Source organism: Chiloscyllium plagiosum, unplaced genomic scaffold (genome assembly GCF_037043375.1).
Source record: "Chiloscyllium plagiosum isolate Xiang-an unplaced genomic scaffold, Cpla_swu_hap1 HiC_scaffold_25, whole genome shotgun sequence".
NCBI lineage: Eukaryota > Metazoa > Chordata > Chondrichthyes > Orectolobiformes > Hemiscylliidae > Chiloscyllium > Chiloscyllium plagiosum.
Window position 1 is genome coordinate 39,835,162 of NW_028270163.1, and position 19,211 is coordinate 39,854,372.

The following is a 19,211-nucleotide window of genomic DNA, read 5'->3' on the forward strand; positions in this document are numbered from 1 at the left end:
CCTCATCTCCATTCTAAGTGCAAGTAACAATTTCTAATTTTAAAAGATTTCTGGACTGACCCACAGGAAAAAACATCCTTTTCATTATCTGACTTGACAAGACCATTCATACCTTATACACTTCCATCAAGTCACCCCTCATACTGCTGAAAATAAACCGAGCTCGTCCAATCTTTCCCTATAAGACAAACCACTCATTCCAGGTAGTAATCTAGTAAACCATCTCTGAATTACCTCCAACACACTTACATCCTTCTCAAATAAGGAGACCAAAATGGCATTGAGTATTCAATAGGTGGTTTCACCAATGACAGTTTAGACCAGTCTTCTCAACTCCAATTTTTATTTATTTACCATTCTCACTAAATTATGTTCAATGTTTTCACAAATGTGAAATAAGTTATAAAGATGTCACAAAACTGAATGTCATTTGGATGCAGTTTCTTCCAACTCAGCATGCCTATATCAATGGAATGATTAACTGGAACTCTACTTATGATCATGAATATTTTCCAGTTGTAGAGATTTATTGTTGCATCATAAAAATAGACTAGCAATAAAAGGCCACTTAAAACTTCCTCTTTCATTTGGGAAGAGAAACTGAAGGAGCATGGTTGACCACATAAAAGGTAGAAAGCCAAGAGGCAAATTGTGCCATGATTAGTTACAATCACAGAGGATGTCATTTGTAACTTTGATGAGGGCCCTTTTTAGTGCTCTGGCAGCATTGGAAAGCTACAGAAATTCAAACAAATTCAAGGACTTATTTAAAGCTGGTGGCAGTCCATTTCCAAGGACAGAGATGTCAAAAGTAGTCTTTCAGAGGATAATGAAAATGGTTTTGAAAACTGATAATACTTGAGGAAGTCAATGAATTTATAATTTGAGTTAGCTTGTCAGTGTCAAATGGGACATTTTGCACAAATGAACGAAAGCAGAAGCTTAGCATCCATGACAACATAAACACACAAATGCTCTAAACTCTGCATGTAACATTGATACTCATTAAATCCCATCATCACAGCTCCATTCTGTACATTAACCTTAAGCATTTTAATTTCCTGTAGTGCCAGAGGCAAACTGATGTTGCAAAACATTTTTAAGAAGTTGTTTTTGAGCCTTGAATTTGACAATAAGTTTTCTCTCCACTCGCAATATGGCATTCTCTCCTGTCATACCTTTCCCTGCCACATTGCCAGCATTTCTACCTTTCAGCCCAACAGCAATGGGTTGGGAAAATTCAACTCAATGCTTCTATTCATGGGAATTAATGGCCACCAATATAAGAAAGTCACCAAGGAATTAAACAGATTGTCCAGAAGAAATGTCCTTATCCTTAGCATGGTGAGAACGTGGAACTTGTCATCACACAGAATATTTGAGGTGTAAAATATTAAATTTCATTTATAAGAGGACCTGGATAGCATATCAAGGAGGAGAATGGAGATGAGGCAAATTGAGAGAAAGTTGGTATAAAAGGTAAAGGCTCCGTAGTCTTGCTCTCTGTGAGAGAGATGACTGAAAGTAGTTTAACCTGACAGTCACCCATGCCTCAGGTGAAGGAAAAGGCTGAGGACAAGCCTTCATGGTAACCTCCGCTGGTGCAGAAATTGAACCTATATTGTTGGCACCATCCAGCCAAATGAGCTAACCAACCCCCAGGCTGGGTATAGATGGTAAGCACTAGCATAGACGTGACTTGATTCTCTGCAAGATATCTTCAATATGGTCAATGTATTAATAGTAGACCAGTTGCCCATTGATGTCAGTGCAAAAAGAAGTAAGCTAGGTGTAATGTGTAAAATAGACAACTGATTCACTAATGCTCAATAAACTATGGCTATAGTTACGTTTACCCTGTGGTATAATTTTGAACATCTGAAGGAAATGGGGCAATGCAAATCACAGAAGTGTCATCATGCAGGAGAAGGCTATTTGGTCCATCATACCTCACCACCTCATTAAATAAGCATCATTAATGAGTGCCAAGCTCTTGTTTCTTCCCCTTGTACATTAATTTAATCCAAATAATCATCCAATGCCCTCCTGAATGTCTCAGTTGAACCTGCCCTCATAACACTTTAGGCATTGTATTCCATACCCTAATTATTTATTGAGTGATTTTTTTTTCTCATATCACCCTTGCTTCTTTTGCAGAAAAATCCCTATCATCCCGTTTTACAATATTATTACATATTATGTTTCATTTGTTACCTATATTTTCCATGTATTTGTATATTGATACTTTTGCAGTTCTCCGTGACCTATTTGAATGTATCACAGACTCAGCTTATGCTCTGGAACTGTAAATTCCACTTGCTTGCTGTGGCTGCAATAAACTATCTTTTAAATATAAAACATACATTATAGAAAATATTTATTGATGATATCTGAAATGCAAACATTTGTAAAGCCTAACATTATTTAAAGCTGATTAAATAATTTCAGACAGCAACATATTGCAACATTTTATTTCTATAGCTACATTATTTGATGAACATTACAATTTTGTGCAATTTCATTCAAAACACTCTGACAATAAAATAGTTGGAAAAGGCACTTCTGACAGCCTGGTTGGCTGAGGACCTTGCTTGAGGTGATAAATTGGTACATCTATATATGTTTAAGATATACATATAAAATAATAAAATACATGTTGGACAACATTTTCAAGAGTAACTACTATATAATAAAACCTTTCAAAGTAATAGGATTAAATACCCATACTAAGAAAATTATTAATATTTCTGTTCCATGTGGCGTTGTTAATTAGATTAGCTTTGTCGTGCATTTTTCCTTATAACATATTCATTTGGTTCCCTGAAGACAACTACAATTGGTCGCAGACATACAAGGCTGATTAATGGGGAGAGCTTCTTCAAGGAAGGCATCCTTGCAAGAGGATTTGCAGTAGGTTAAAATCAACTAGGATTTCCTGAAGAAGGGCTTATGCCCGAAACGTCGATTCTCCTGCTCCTTGGATGCTGCCTGACCTGCTGCGCTTTTCCAGCAACACATTTTTCAGCTCTGATCTCCAGCATCTGCAGTCCTCACTTTCTCCTGATTAATGGGGATTTTGTTTTAAAAAGATCTTTGTGAATTATAATTACTCCATCTCATGCGTACCGATTTCAGACCGTTCTTCAAATCGTGGTGTCTAAATCACTATCTTCACTCACGAATCTAATCCTGTTTCTCTCAGTCTCATAACTTCTTCTTCTTTTCACTGTGGCTTCCTCGGCTTGAATAAATCTACCAAAATCAAAACAAATCCTTAATTTCTATCAGGGAATGACAGGGTGTGTTAGAACAGGTTGTTGCACATGCACAGTAGAAAGCTCCAGCATGCACTGTGCCCAGCTGTATTCATTCTTTATGAAAATTCTTCTCAGCCATTTTATCAACAAGTTAACACATGTGTGCAGAACAATTTTGTTAAACATCAAGCAGAAATTTGACATCAATATGTTAACTAATGGGCTAAAAATGGAATGCGGGAGAGCTGGAATGTCCTGCTATTTGAGCTGACTACCAATGTCACAGTTTTCATTCAAGGAGTGAGGAGTTCCCTGGCTAGGCCAGTAATTATTGCTCATCCTTAAATGCCACATTTTCGATCACATTGCTCTGGGTCTGGAGTCACATGAAGTCAGATCAGATAAGGATCACAATTTCCTTCCCTAAAGGCCATTCAGTGAACTAGATGGGCTTTTCCAACATTCAATTCACGGTCATCTTCAGACCATTAATTCTAGGGATTTACTGAATTCAAATTCCACTACCTGCTGGGGCAGGATTCGAATCTGGTTCCCCCGAATAGTAGCCCAGCGATAATAATGTCTGATATATTCACTGAGAATGGATCGTATACATTAAATACTGCTCAATGAACCATAATAGGTGATATAATCTATCATTTTTTTCAAGGAAAAGTAACTTTTTTCAATCATCTGTATGCATAGAACCAATGCAATGTCACAATGAATGTCTGGTCGCATAATGCATTACAATATTAATGCACAGAACTTGAAATGATGTTACACACTCCAACCTCCTGATTATCAGTTGCACTGCTAAAGGAAAACACCAAGCAAAAGAAAAGACAAGACAAATACTCAATTAATTTAAGAGCAAGGATTGTTCTGAGGTGCTCCAAGCCATCTTTAGGTCTGTATAGTATCCTACAAAACTCAGCTGGGGCATAGCCTCCCAACTGTGCTCACAACTATACAATGTAAATGACCCACCTAGACAAGGAGCGGCAAAACAGTGAAGGGAGATTTTGTTGACTACTAATAGTGAGTCATTGTTATTCTTTCACAGATAAAACCTCGCATATCCATGAAAAATGTTCACTGAAACCATATTGTTAATGTGAACTAAAACACTGATGGTTCCTGTAAGTTCCTTCTTCAAACAAAATTGCATTGATCCAAAACATAATGAATGTGATACACGAGTGGTTAAATGAATAAGTGAAGTGAAAATATTCTGTTAACATTTCAAGTCTCTGACCTAATGTTGTAATGAAAGGTCAAGACCTAAAACAGTAACCGAGACACAGAATATTGTGGACCCACCGGGAGTTTGCAGAAGGACAGGTGAGGGAACTTAATTGGGCAGGAGGCAAAGCCCTCCATTTCCTCACACTGGGTTAAAGTTTCACCATTAAGTCTCAGAACCTTTCAGGTGAGTTGATTTCCTGACCTCTTCAAAAAATCCCTACAGTGTGGAAGAAGGCCATTTGGCCCATTGAATCCAAAAAGACCCTCCAAAACCCATCCCACACAGACTCACCCCTCCCTGTAACCTTGCATTTCCCATGGCTAATTCACCTAGGCTGCAGATCCCCAGTTACTATGGGTAATTTAACATGGCCAATCCACCTAACATGCACATTTTTAGACTATGGGAGGAAATCAGAGCACCTGGAGGAAACCCATGCAGACATGGGGAGAATTTGCAAACTCCATACAGATAGTCAGCTGAGGGTGAAATCAAACCTGGGTCCTTGGTGCTGAGAGGTAGCAACGGTAACCATTGAGCCAATGTGCCACCAATGTGAATCTGTTTTGCATTCATTATCATTATCATGAATACTTAATAGTACCATAATACCCTGAAATTACATTCAGGGGCACAATATTATTAATCAAAAACAGGAAACTCATGTATTTACAAACCCAAAAATATATAATAATGTGTGTTTGAAGGGCTAAACTTCTTCCTCCAAGCTCCAGTGAATATAAGCTTCATCACTAACTTGGATCCTTCAGAAACAAGCCACTTCCTGGTGTAAGGAATGAAGCTTGATAAGGTCAACTATCTTATGAGAAGTCTTAGTCATGTGTAGTTTACCTTCTTATGGTTAAGTGCTCCACTACAAGGGACGAAGGCTGACCAGGTCTTTCCTGTTTGTATAAAGGAGACAGCCACACCAGCTGTTTCCAGCAAACCTGACCAGTAAAGACAAGGAGAGGAGAAATACTGAAAATGAAGGATCACTTTCAAAGGGAAGTAGAAGAAAAATGAATAGGGGGTGGGCATGGCCATATAAAAACCAAAAGAACTGCAGATGCTGGAAATCAGCAATAATAACTATTAGTAGCTATCAGTGAGTGGGATGTAGATATAACGTAGGTGTTCTATACTGGGGTAGTTGGGTGACTGGTTGGCAGAACACCTACGTTCTGTCTGCAAAAATAGACCCTGAGCTTCCAGTTGCCTGCCACTTCAACACACCACCCTGTTCCCTGGCCAACATCTGTCTCGGGCTCACTGCAGTGCTCCAGCAAAGCTCAGCAAAAACTGCAAGAACAGCACCTCATTCTCCTTGAGAATCCTGGAACTCTCTGGATTTACAATTGAGTTCAACAATTTTAGGGCTGGAAGCACCTTCTCCCATGTCCTTACCCCAACTCCCACACGCCAGGCTTTGTTATCACATAGTCTGCTATTACACACAACTCATTGTTAGCCACTATTAGTCCCCATTAGTAGCTATTCATTCTTCTATACTAATCATTATCCACTCCTCTGTCTGTTCAACTCTTCTCTCTCTTTGCTCTCCATCGCTACCTAACATTTATTCCTTATCCCCACCATATCTTTTACATAAAAAAAATTCCTAGCCAGCATCAGTTCTGAGGAAGGGTCACTGTACTTGAAATATCAACTCTGATTTCTCTCCACAGATGCTGCCAGTCCATAGTTTTTCTAGCAATTTCTGTTTTTATTAGGGAATGGCCATGCTTGTTTGACTCAAAGCTTTCTTTTCAAGAGGCATCCAGTCACTGAGAAGTAGAGAGACTGGACTATGCTGATTGACTGGTGAAAGCCAACAATGCAGCTCCACTTCTATAGTGTAGGACATGCTATGGAGGAGCCGGTGTTGAACTGGGGTGGACAAAGTTAAAAATCATCAAAGTTGAAAATCGGCTTATCCTGTTGGACTGAAATCTAGTGTTGTGTGATTTTCAACAGTAGAGGACAACAGTGAACGAGAGTCACAATGCCCTTCAAACGTCTGCACAGGATACACACATGAGCATAGCCCCTCAGGATAGTCCACAAGAAAATCATGAACAGTCAGAAGTTGTAATAAATTGGACTGGATGAAAGGAATTCAGTACAAAGTGCTTGATTTGCTTCAAGTGTACAGCTTGTACAGAAGGTACACCCAAAGTTCTCCAATGCAGTTCCAACTGTTGGCCTTGGTGACACCACAACAGCTGCTCTGCTTACTTTCAAGAATCCTATTAACGGTTCTGTCACTAGCTGATGTTCTCTGTCACATGTGGACCAACAAGGCCCTGTCCTGCTTGAGCCTCCTGGACAGGTGCAAGTGCAGTCTCTGCAGCCTAACCTGCTGGAGGGCTTTAGGCCCCTACTGCAACATGGCAAACCCACAATGTCCCAAGATGACAGTATCTGGTATCTCCTCCTTCCCAAAGGCACCTATCTCACCCCTTGTGGTGATGGAGTACCTGGAAGGAGGTCAAGGTTTCTCAGTCCCCAGCCAGTGAATGAAAGCATCCAAGCAGATGGAATATCTGGCAGATCCAAAATGGGCCTGTCCACCACCCGGTTCACTGGAGCAGCCATGTACTGGAGGCAACACTTGGATGGAGTCTACCCCTCCTTTCAGTCAGCACATGATAGCTGGTCTACCTGTCAGATGCTTGCCTCTGCACCTCCACCATTATTAATAGTGGCAGAGTCCACAGGTTCATCATCACTGGGAGGTGGTGGGGGCAGATCTCCAGCTGTCAACCAAATGTCAGGGGGCTCTGCCATTTCTCCTTCCTCTGAGATGCGGATGCATGTCAGTGCTGTACTCACCAGAATGTGACGCCAAGCCTACCCTAGACAGAAGACCCATGGAGGGGTGAGGCCTGTGTTCACTGGCAAAGAGGAGGGTGGAAGATGCTTCGAGGCTCCCATCTGTTCCAGTTGCTGGACAGTGGACAGTGCTGTGAGATGCTGCTGGAATGGGACTAATGCTCATGTTATTCTTTGCCCTGGCCTAGGGGAGGGGGGGGGGGGGGGGGGTTGAGGTGGGACCCAGAGTCTGTAGAGAAAAGCAAAGATTTGTTACTACTGTGAGCCTTCACCCTTACTCCTTACTAAGATGTTGACCCTTCATATGCAACTGAGAGTCACTGCTAGTGACTTTCTCACTGGGTGGCTGTGAATCCAGACTTGCCAAACTCAGGGTTATGGGCTGTCAGCTAAAACCAAAGTAGTACTGACTACTGAGGAGCTTCAACCAAGTAACAACCGCAAGACCATTTCCAATGTGACATTTTTAAAAGAAAATAGTTGTGGGTGTGGCCCATCGGCCTAATTGTGCAGGCTTGAATCCTGTCCTGAAATAACTGAGGGAAAGTTGCTGCTTTGAACTCAAAGCAAACTCAGTGAATAAAAGAGCTTTCCCCCTTGCTGGGGTCCCTCCTACCACCAACTCTCACAAGTCCCCTGTTTCTCAAATGCCCTGGGGTTTCACAAAACGTCCCGAGCCACAGTGGGATCGTGATGAGATAAATGTTTGGGTAGGTATCCGATTCCTCCTTCAGCACAGGTCCTGTCTCTGGCCTGACTGTCAACTCAGCAGCCTACCCCGCAAAAGGAGATGGAAGCTTTCTGTTAGTGTCACCCCTTGCCCTGCTGTCTGTGCACTCACATTCTGATTGCACATGCTCTTTGCCTGCAGAAGAGAACCATCAAGAGAAATTAGCTAGGATGCATGAAGAATAGACAGGGATGTCACTGCCCAGAGCTGTGACTGCTTACGTGCATTGCTAGGAAGAAGAGTGTGGTATGGGAGAAGTTAGGTGTTAAGGGTTCTGACTGAAAGGTGATCCAACATTTGAAAGAGGGAATCAGTCAAGCTTCATCTGTTGTGTGGACATGATATGATTGTGAAGTGTTCATACTGAGACACCTTTTGTGTTTATGACTTTGCCCCATGTAAGCTTTGATGAAAAGCTCTCAGATGTGTAGGATCTCCTACTTGGTGAGCTGGTGGTGCGTGAACTGCTGGTTGTTCTAAATCTTTTTTGTTTTGACAGATGTTTGAGAGGCAGTAGCACTGTGCTGCCGCAATGAAGTGACAACTCATTGATTGCATATAAGGTATGTACTGGAGACACTAGGTACCCAATCTCATCTATGGGATGGATAGTCCTGTGCAGCCATAAGCTTACTTGCTAGCTCACTCTGGGAGGAACATGAAGCAGTTAATAAACATGGATACATACCTCTTCATGTGCAGCAGATCATTGCAATGCTAGATTCAGTTTGTCTTGACAGTCTCACGGGCATTGAGGTCTGCATCTACCTTGTTCCTGGCTACCTTGGATCACTCCAAATGGCCTCTTGTTGCTATCCCTCAGACACAATATATTCTCCCTCTCTCAGACACCCTACAGGAGAACACCTAGAGAATGTCAGTAAAGCATGGGGTGGCATTTGGCAGATCACAGAACTCCACTGGTGTGTACAGAGGGACAAGCAGAGGTTGAGTGATGCTCCTGGGTTGCACAGAGAGTAAAGTGCTGTTGGGGTGCCTTTTAAATAAGGCATCCTGATAATAAGACCCTGGCGGTCTCTGGAACTTCTTGCCTGCCCGCTCATAAAATATGGTGCTTTAACCTGGTATTCGGCCAAACAAATGAGAGTGTCGGTGGAAGGGTACATCTTCACCATGGATATCCAATCCCTCTACACCTCCATCCGCCATGACCAGGGCCTCCAAGCTCTCCGTTTTTTCCTCTCCAGACGTCCCCAACAGTAACCTTCCACTGACACTCTCATTCGTTTGGCCGAACTGGTCCTCACCCTTAACAATTTCTCCTTTGAATCCTCCCACTTCCTCCAGACCAAAGGGGTAGCCATGGGCACATGTATGGGCCCCAGCTCTGCCTGTCTCTTTGTTGGCTACGTAGAGCAGTTGATCTTCCGTAATTACACTGGCACCACTCCCCACCTCTTCCTCCGCTACATTGATGGCTGCATTGGCGCCACCTCGTGCTCCCGCGTGGAGGTTGAGCAACTCATCAACTTCACCAACACAAACGACCCTGACCTTAAATTTACCTGGACCATCTCTGACACCTCCCTCCCCTTCCTGGACCTCTCCACCTCCATTAATGACGACCGACTTGACACTGACATTTTTTACAAACCCACCGACTCCCACAGCTACCTGGATTATACCTCTTCCCACCCTATCTCTTGCAAAAATGCCATCCCGTATTCCCAATTCCTCCACCTTCGCCGTATCTGCTCCCAGGAGGACTAATTCCACCACAGAATACACCAGATAGCCTTCTTCTTTAGAGACCGCAATTTCCCTTCCCACGTGGCTAAAGATGCCCTCCAACGCATCTCGTCCACATCCCGCACCTCCGCCCTCAGACCCCACCCCTCCAACCGTAACAAGGACAGAACGCCCCTGGTGCTCACCTTCCACCCTATCAACCTTCACATAAACCAAATCATCCGCCGACATTTCCGCCACCTCCAAACAGACCCCACCACCAGGGATATATTTCCCTCCCCACCCCTTTCCACCTTCCGCAAAGACCGTTCCCTCCGTGACTACCTGGTCAGGTCCACGCACCCCCCTACAACCCACCCTCCCATCCTGGCACTTTCCCCTGCCACCGCAGGAACAGAAAAACCTGCGCCCACACCTTCTCCCTCACCTCTATCCAAGGCCCTAAAGGAGCCTTTCACATCCATCAAAGTTTTACTTGCACATCCACTAATATCATTTATTGTATCCGTTGCTCCCGATGCAGTCTCCTGTACATTGGGGAGACTGGGCGCCTCCTAGCAGAGCGCTTTAGGGAACATCTCTGGGACACCCGCACCAATCAACCACACCGCCCCGTGGCCCAACATTTCAACTCCCCCTCCCACTCTGCCGAGGACATGGAGGTCCTAGGCCTCCTTCACCGCCGCTCCCTCACCACCAGATGCCTGGAGGAAGAACACCTCATCTTCCGCCTCGGAACACTTCAACCCCAGGGCATTAATGTGGACTTCAACAGTTTCCTCATTTCCCCTTCCCCCACCTCACCCTAGTTCCTAACTTTCAGCTCAGCACTGTCCCCATGACTTGTCCGGACTTGTCCTACCTGCCTATCTCCTTTTCCACCTATCCACTCCACCCTCTCCTCCCTGACCTATCACCTTCATCCCCTCCCCCATTGTACTCTATGCTACTTTCTCCCCACCCCCACCCTCCTCTAGCTTATCTCTCCACGCTTTAGGCTCACTGCCTTTATTCCTGATGAAGGGCTTTTGCCCGAAACGTCGATTTTACTGCTCCTCGGATGCTGCCTGAACTGCTGTGCTCTTCCAGCACCACTAATCCAGAATCTCCTAGTTTTATACCCACTCTTTAGACTCAGAAAACTGAATCGTCTTTCTCGTTTCCCCTCTATGCAGTTGTCATACCTTTTGAGTATATGCAACATTTTCTGTTTTTATTTCAGACTGGCAGCATTCACAGTTCTTTGCTTTTGAAAGTATTCTGCATTATTCTAATAACACATCACACTCTACAGTGTAGTACATCTGATTTTGTAATTCATGTTCAAATTACATTGATGCCTTGTTTTCATTATTGCCCTGATGCTATGAGGTCTAGGTTCCTCAGTTAGCACATCAGTTCTATTCTAAGTAATTGAAAATAAATGGGCTAATGACAATAGAGTCATACAGCATAGGAACAGACAGTACAGATTACAGATTCAAAAACACCAGCAACGGTTCTCCATCAAGATCCTGCGCTCCACGCTTGCAGCAATGCGCCGGCACCTAACCTCTCTACAGTCTGCCCTGCCTCAGCTGAGGGCCACACTCTCTCAGAATTGCAAAGGACCCACTCTGTACTACATCCTCAGGAGAATTCATACTCTCAACAAACAGTATTTCAATTCCATCTCAAACATCAAAAACTGTAAGTACAACAAACTTTTATCTACCCAGCTCCATAACCAGCGCTCCTTGAACATTCCAGAAGATTCCCCTGGCCTCGGAAACGCCATTAGCCATGCGGCTGATGCAGCTACCACCCCCATGCTGATTGATGATGTCACTTCTGCCCCCATCATGGCCACTCCCACAGCCACTTCTGGCCCTCACATCATCGCCGATGCCACACCCTCAGTGACTTCCGCCACCCCTACTGCCGTGTCTGCCACCACTTCCGCCCCCACCAGCGCCACTCACCTGCATTCTGCTGACACGCCCCCCACAGACGCCACTGTCACTATCCCCACCCCCCAGAACCCTGAGGGGAACACTACCCCTGCTCATGACTCTACCCCCATTCCCCCCACCATCACACCCACTCCAGGTACTGGCTCCGACCCCACTCCCAGCTCTACACCCACACCAGCTCCCAGCTCCCAGCCCTGCCGAGTTTTCACCATCCCCCCAGACCTCCCCCTCACTGAGGACGAACGATCAGTCCTCAGCAAAGGACTCACCTTCGTCCCCGTCCGTCCACGCATCAATGAATTTAATACACGCCGTGACATCGAACAATTCTTCCGTCGCCTCCGCCTCCGAGCTTACTTTCACAATCAGGACTCCCGCCCACCTTCCGAGGACCCCTTCGCCCACCTCCAACACACTACATCCACCTGGACACCCCGCGCTGGCCTATTACCTGCCCTCGACCTCTTCATTTCCAACTGCCGCCGGGACATTAACCGCCTCAACCTGTCGACCCCCCTCCCCCACTCCAACCTCTCACCCTCACAACGCGCAGCCCTCCAATCCCTCTGCTCCAATCCTGACCTCACCATCAAGCCAGCGGACAAAGGGGGCGCAGTGGTAGTCTGGCGCACTGACCTCTACATCGCTGAAGCCAAACGCCAACTCGAGGACACCTCTTCCTACCGCCCCCTTGACCATGACCCCACCCCCCATCACCAAACCATCATCTCCCAGACCATACAGAACCTCATCACCTCAGGAGATCTCCCACCCACAGCTTCCAACCTCATAGTCCGGGAACCCCGCACTGCCCGGTTCTACCTCCTTCCCAAGATCCACAAGCCTGACCACCCTGGCCGACCCATTGTCTCAGCATGCTCCTGCCCCACTGAACTCATCTCTACCTACCTCGACACTGTCCTATCCCCCCTAGTCCAGGAACTCCCCACATACATTCGAGACACCACCCACGCCCTCCACCTCCTCCAAGACTTCCGTTTCCCCGGCCCCCAACACCTCATCTTCACCATGGATATCCAATCCCTCTACACCTCCATCCGCCATGACCAGGGCCTCCAAGCCCTCCGTTTTTTCCTCTCCAGACGTTCCCAACAGTACCCCTCCACCGACACTCTCATTAGTTTGGCCGAACTGGTCCTCACCCTTAACAATTTCTCCTTTGAATCCTCCCACTTCATCCAGACCAAAGGGGTAGCCATGGGCACACGTATGGGCCCCAGCTATGCCTGTCTCTTTGTTGGCTACGTAGAGCAGTTGATCTTCCGTAATTACACCGGCACCACTCCCCACCTCTTCCTCCGCTACATTGATGACTGCATTGGCGCCACCTCGTGCTCCCGCGAGGAGGTTGAGCAATTCATCAACTTCACCAACACATTCCACCCTGACCTTAAATTTACCTGGACCATCTCTGACACCTCCCTCCCCTTCCTGGACCTCTCCATCTCCATCAGTGACGACCGACTTGACACTGACATCTTCTACAAACCCACCGACTCCCACAGCTACCTGGATTACACCTCTTCCCACCCTACCTCTTGCAAAAATGCCATCCCGTATTCCCAATTCCTCCGCCTCCGCCGTATCTGCTCCCAGGAGGAGCGGTTCCACCATAGAACACACCAGATGGCCTCCTTCTTTAGAGACCGCAATTTCCCTTCCCACGTGGTTAAAGATGCCCTCCAACGCATCTCATCCACATCCCGCACCTCCGCCCTCAGACCCAACCCCTCCAACCGCAACAAGGACAGAACGCCCCTGGTGCTCACCTTCCACCCTACCAACCTTCGCATAAACCAAATCATCCGCCGACATTTCCGCCACCTCCAAACAGACCCCACCACCAGGGATATATTTCCCTCCCCACCCCTCTCCGCCTTCCGCAAAGACCGTTCCCTCCGTGACTACCTGGTCAGGTCCACGCCCCCCTACGACCCACCCTCCCATCCTGGCACTTTCCCCTGCCACCGCAGGAACTGTAAAACCTGCGCCCACACCTCCTCCCTCACCTCCATCCAAGGCCCCAAAGGAGCTTTCCACATCCATCAAAGTTTTACTCGCACATCCACTAATATCATCTATTGTATCCGTTGCTCCCGATGCGGTCTCCTCTACATTGGGGAGACTGGACGCCTCCTAGCAGAGCGCTTTAGGGAACATCTCCGAGACACCCGCACCAATCAACCACATCGCCCAGTGGCTCAACATTTCAACTCCCCCTCCCACTCTGCCGAGGATATGGAGGTGCTGGGCCTCCTCCACCGCCGCTCCCTCACCACCAGACGCCTGGAGGAAGAACGCCTCATCTTCCGCCTCGGAACACTTCAACCCCAGGGCATCAATGTGGATTTTAACAGTTTCCTCATTTCCCCTTCCCCCACCTCATCCTAGCTTCTAACCTCCAGAAACTCGATCCCCTGACCTGTCCGGACTTGTCCGACCTGCCCAGCTCCTTTTCCACCTATCCACTCCACCCTCTCCTCCCTGACCTATCACCTTCATCTCCTTCCCCACTGACCTATTGTACTCTATGCCACTCTCTCCCACCCCCACCCTCCTCTAGCTTATCTCTCCATGCTTCAGGCTCTCTGCCTTTATTCCTGATGAAGGGCTTTTGCCCGAAACGTCGATTTTGCCTGTCCTCGGATGCTGCCTGAATTGCTGTGCTCTTCCAGCACCACTGATCCAGATAGGAACAGACCCTTCTGTCCAACCAGTCCATACTGACCATATTCCCAAACTAAACTAATGTCTGCCTGCAATCGGCCCATATCCCTCCAAACATTTCTTATTAATGTACTTAATGAAATGTCTTTTAAATATTGAAACTGTACCCACATCCATCACGTCCTCTGGAAGTTCACTCCACACATGTACCACTGTGTAATAAAATTGTACCTCATGTCTTTTTTAAATCTTTCATGTCTCACCTTAGAATATGCAACCTTAGTCTTGAAATTCCCCATCCTAGGGAAAAGACACCCACCATCCACCTTCTCTATAACTCTCATGATTTAAAACCATTTGTAAAATCAACCCTCAACCTCTTTCAGTCCAGTGAAAAAATGTCCCAGCCCATTCAGCCTCTCGTTATAACTCCAGCCTTTCATTCCTGGCAACCTCCTGGCAAATCTCTTCTGAACCTCTCCAGCTTAATCATATCTTTCCTATAAGAGGATGACCAGATCTACACACAGTATTCCAGAAGGTGTCTCACCAACATCCTGCACAACCTTAACACAATGTCCCAACTCCCATACTCAAAGGTTTGAGCAATGAATGCAAGTGTGCTAAATATTTTCTTAACCACCCTAACAAGATGTGATGTAAACTTCAAAGAATTATGTATCTGGACCCCTGGGTCTCTCTGTTCTACCAAATTACCTAATGCCCTACTTTTAATTGTAGTAATAATTTAAGAATTAAATTGTGCAAAATAGTTTTAGAAAATGAATTAATAATTCACCAAAAATGCAACTAAAACCCAGCATCTTGTTTGCTATTCGACATTCTAGTAACCCAAAGATATTGCTACACATAAGCACTTAAATACCGAACAGGAAATCTGTCCTACAGGCATTGATACAAGCAATGCTTACCTCAAATGAGTCTGAAGAAATTATTCCCTATTGACACAAATGATAGTTGCCTTACAAGCATAATGTCACATTTAAATATTTATCTATTAAATCAGTCCAAATTCTTTATGGTTTTATTTTATTTTGTGATGTAGTACCATTAATAATATATTTCTTCCTGTAGGTATCTATTTATGTGTGAGTTTGAGTTACACAGTCAATTCTTAATTTCTTCTATAAATTTCAGGAGACAAATTATTCAACAAGAAAGGCCTTTAAGAAGGTAGGGGACAGATGATTTGCGCAACTCCCGGCCTCATGAGTATGCTCAAAATAAACTTTCACCCAAACGAAATTAGAATCTCATCACTGTCTTTTTGAGTAGGAGTCCAGACCATTGCTAGGGACTCACAGAAAGTGTCACCTTAGTGTAAGGAGGGATTGTGGGTTGATGAATGATACCGAGATGTGGAAGAGTGGTACCATGTAGGAATATAAGGGAAGTATGAGGACTTTGAATTATCGATCAGTAAGCCACAGGTGATGGATGAGCAAGGCCTCAAAAAGGAAGATATGGACAGACTTAAGTTTTGAATGAGATGAAGTCTCATGGGTGGGGAATGGGAGATCAACTGGGAAAGAATTGGATAGCTGTGATAAAGGCCTGGATGAAGTGTTCGGTGGGAGATGGACTAAGGGAAAGATGGAGGAGGTTATTGTGACAGAAATTGGTGGTCTTGGTGATGAAGTCCGAAACCCAGTAAAAAAAAACATGATTTGGGAATCAACAAAATATTCAAGAATTTTGGAGAGTAAACACAGTTTGGACACCTTACTTCCTTTAAAACACTTCTTAAAAGCCAATTCTTCAATCAAGTGTTTGGTTATGAGGCCTAGCATCCTCCTAAGTGACAGTGTAATTTTTAATCCATAATGAAGCATCTTGGCACAATTTATGTTAGAATGGTGGTAAAATAAATGTAAGTTGTTGTTATAGAGATGGAGCAGTCGTTAGCAAGCACAGAGAAATGGAGGCTGTGGATTTTGGCATATGTGGATTGATAACACAGATGTTGGAAGAAAGCTGTACAATACCAGAACAACACAAGATATTACAGGCCAGGTAGCATCCGAGGAGCAGGAGAATCGACGTTTCGGGCAAAAGCCCTTATTCAGGAATGAGGCTGGTGTGTCAAGCGGGCTGAGATAAAAGGTGGGGGGAATTTGGGAAAGGGGCTGGGAATACGATAGATGGAAAGAGGTGAGGGTGAGGGTGATAGGCCGGAGAGGGGCTGGGGGCAGAGAGGTCAGGAAGAAGATTGCAGATCAAGAGGACGGTGCTGAATCCGGGGGTTGGGACTGAGATAAGGTGGGGGGAGGGGAAATGAGGAAGCTGGAGAAATCTACATTCATCCTGTGTGGTTGGAGGGTTCCTAGACAGAAGATGAGGCACTCTTCCTCCAGGCGTCGTGTGGCCAGGATCTGGCGATGGAGGAGGCCAAGGACCTGCATGTCCTTGGCGGAGTGGGAGGGGGAGTTAAAGTGTTCAGCCACGGGGCGGTTGGGTTGGTTGGTGCGGGTGTCCCAGAGGTGTTCTCTGAAATGTTCCGCTAGTAGGCGCCTACTCTGGTCTCCAGCATCTGCAGTCCTCACTTTCTCCCAGTGCAAGATATTCACAATGTCACTGAGTGTGAGGAAGGTCAGTGTGAAGTTGAGTGGTTGGCAGTATAGTGACAATACAGCCAAGAGGTTAGAATGTGGACCTCATAATAAAATAATTTTGGAGAGGCTATGGAGATGTGAAAAAAATTAGAGAAAAATTACCTGAAATGGTAACTTTGCTTCTCTTTCCATAATTGCTCCCAGACCTGCTGGGGATTTCAAGCTTCAGCTTTATGGAATCCACAGTTTGTTTTTTAAGCAAAAAAAAAATCTGGATTCATTGCAAAGATGGGAACAGAAGGGGTGAACCTGAAGCAAAACTGAGTGCAGCGGGACTATGGGTAAGCAGCAGGGGCAGCTGAATTGATGGACAAATCCGAGAGATCTTTATACTTGTACATAGAGGCAAGGAAGAACATTTTGATGACATGATTACTAGTAGAGAAAAGAAACTGGCAATTATTTGTGGACTCCATGGTGACGGAGAAATAGTGCATGCCATTGGCCGAGGACAGTAAAAAATGATTACAGGTACACACAACAGATTGAAGATGAGTCAATCTGGGATGGAGTTCAGTTGGCTGACAGAGTTGGGAGAAATTAATGTTTTTTCATATCAAAGGAAATAGAACATGGATGGATATATTTGAACATATGGACAACTGAAGAAATAATGTGCTAAAGTCTGAGCTTTTAAAAAGAGTTAGAAAGTACAGCTGTAGTAGACTGGATGATACTTCTGTCCCAAGGGGGTAAAGAAATGGAATTGGCAAGTGTGATAATTAGTTGCATGTTTTAAATTCTCGATCCAATATTTGGTTAATTGAGAAATTATTATAAATTTCGAAAAGCATAACTCATGCCATAGTTGTAGCCATTATTGAGGCGGTCATCTCAGTAACTCTTTTCTGTCCTGATTTGTAAACATAAGGAGCATTGTTTAGTCATAAATACGCAAGAAATGTGGTGATTTCTTTAGCGGAAAGGATAAGTCTTCATTCCCCTAACCATGCTGTAATGTTTATCTTTGTGTGAAGAAGAGAAAATGTATTTGACAAATTACTAAATATATATATATTATATCATCATCCTGATTTGGAAGTATATTGCCATTCCTTCAGTGTTGCTGGGTCAAAATCCTGGAATCCCCTCCTTAAGGGCATTGTGGGTTAACTCACAGCAGGTGGACTGCAGCAGTTCAAGAAGGCAGCTCACCACCACCTTCTCAAGGGCAACAAGGGACAAGCAATAAATGCTGGCCAACTAGCGACACCCACACTCCACTAAAATGAATGAATATCACACATCAGTGTTATCTGAAGAACCAAAAAGAATGACTTTGAAATGATAGGATCACAAACTTTTTAACAACTGCCTCAGCATCTTGAAAAATCAAGTGTTAATTTGCACAACATGCACTGGTAAGTCTAGAAACAGATAGACTTGCTTCAAAGCATCACGTGTTTTAGTGCTTCCAACTACAACTTCACTGATGTCTGACTTTCTCCTCTCTCACAGCATTTGCAGGAAGAATTCCTGACACATTCAACGTACTTTTACATTTGCTGCTTCTGCTTGTCTCTCCATCTACAGCATTAATTCAGTCATAAACTATTACAGATAGAAATAGTCACCCAGCAGGTATGTGTATACACAATGCCCAGTACCAGTGAGGGATATTTAAGAAACAGTTGGGTGGCATTATGCGTAACACAGAGCAACACAAACAGAACAAAACTGACCAAAACAGAAAAGGAATTTGCTTTAATATTTCTTTTTGCTGAGTTCACACTTGCTGAAAAATTCTCTTCGTGGAATCATAAAACGATTCAGCACAGAAAGAGGTAACTCAGCTCGTCATAACTGTAAGAGCTACTCAGGATGTCTCATACCACTTGCTTTTCCCTGGAGCCCTTCGCATTTCTTCACTTCAGATCAATTCCCTTCTGCAATCCACCACTCTAACCACTGATTCGTTTTACTTAGTGATAGAGACCAAACTCAATACCATGCCACACCCTTTCTGTCTTTCGGTTCATCGAAATGGCTCAAAGGCCCTACTTAGAGCTTTCGTCATTTCTCTGGGACTCTTCTCAGCCAGGACGGGTTCCCAATCACAGAGTAGACAATTCCTCAACTGTACAGCTGCTCCATGTAACCTGAGCATTTTAGAGAAAATCCCAGTGACAAGTCAGGATTGATTTTTTTTTAAATGAT

At 44.8% G+C, this 19,211-nt stretch overlaps 1 protein-coding gene across 5 annotated transcripts in view; it reads right to left on the bottom strand.

The window, feature by feature from the left end:
• Window positions 1–2,455: 2,455 nt before the first annotated feature.
• The window catches only part of LOC122562187 (WD repeat domain phosphoinositide-interacting protein 1), a 103,811-nt gene continuing 87,055 nt past the window's right edge, over window positions 2,456–19,211 (bottom strand). For all 5 annotated transcript variants that reach the window (XM_088000633.1, XM_043714833.2, XM_043714834.2 and 2 more), the window contains one exon: window positions 2,456–3,252. In XM_088000633.1, the coding sequence (XP_087856759.1) occupies window positions 3,205–3,252 (48 nt within the window). In that variant the 3' untranslated portion in view covers window positions 2,456–3,204. The remainder of the gene's footprint in view (window positions 3,253–19,211) is intronic.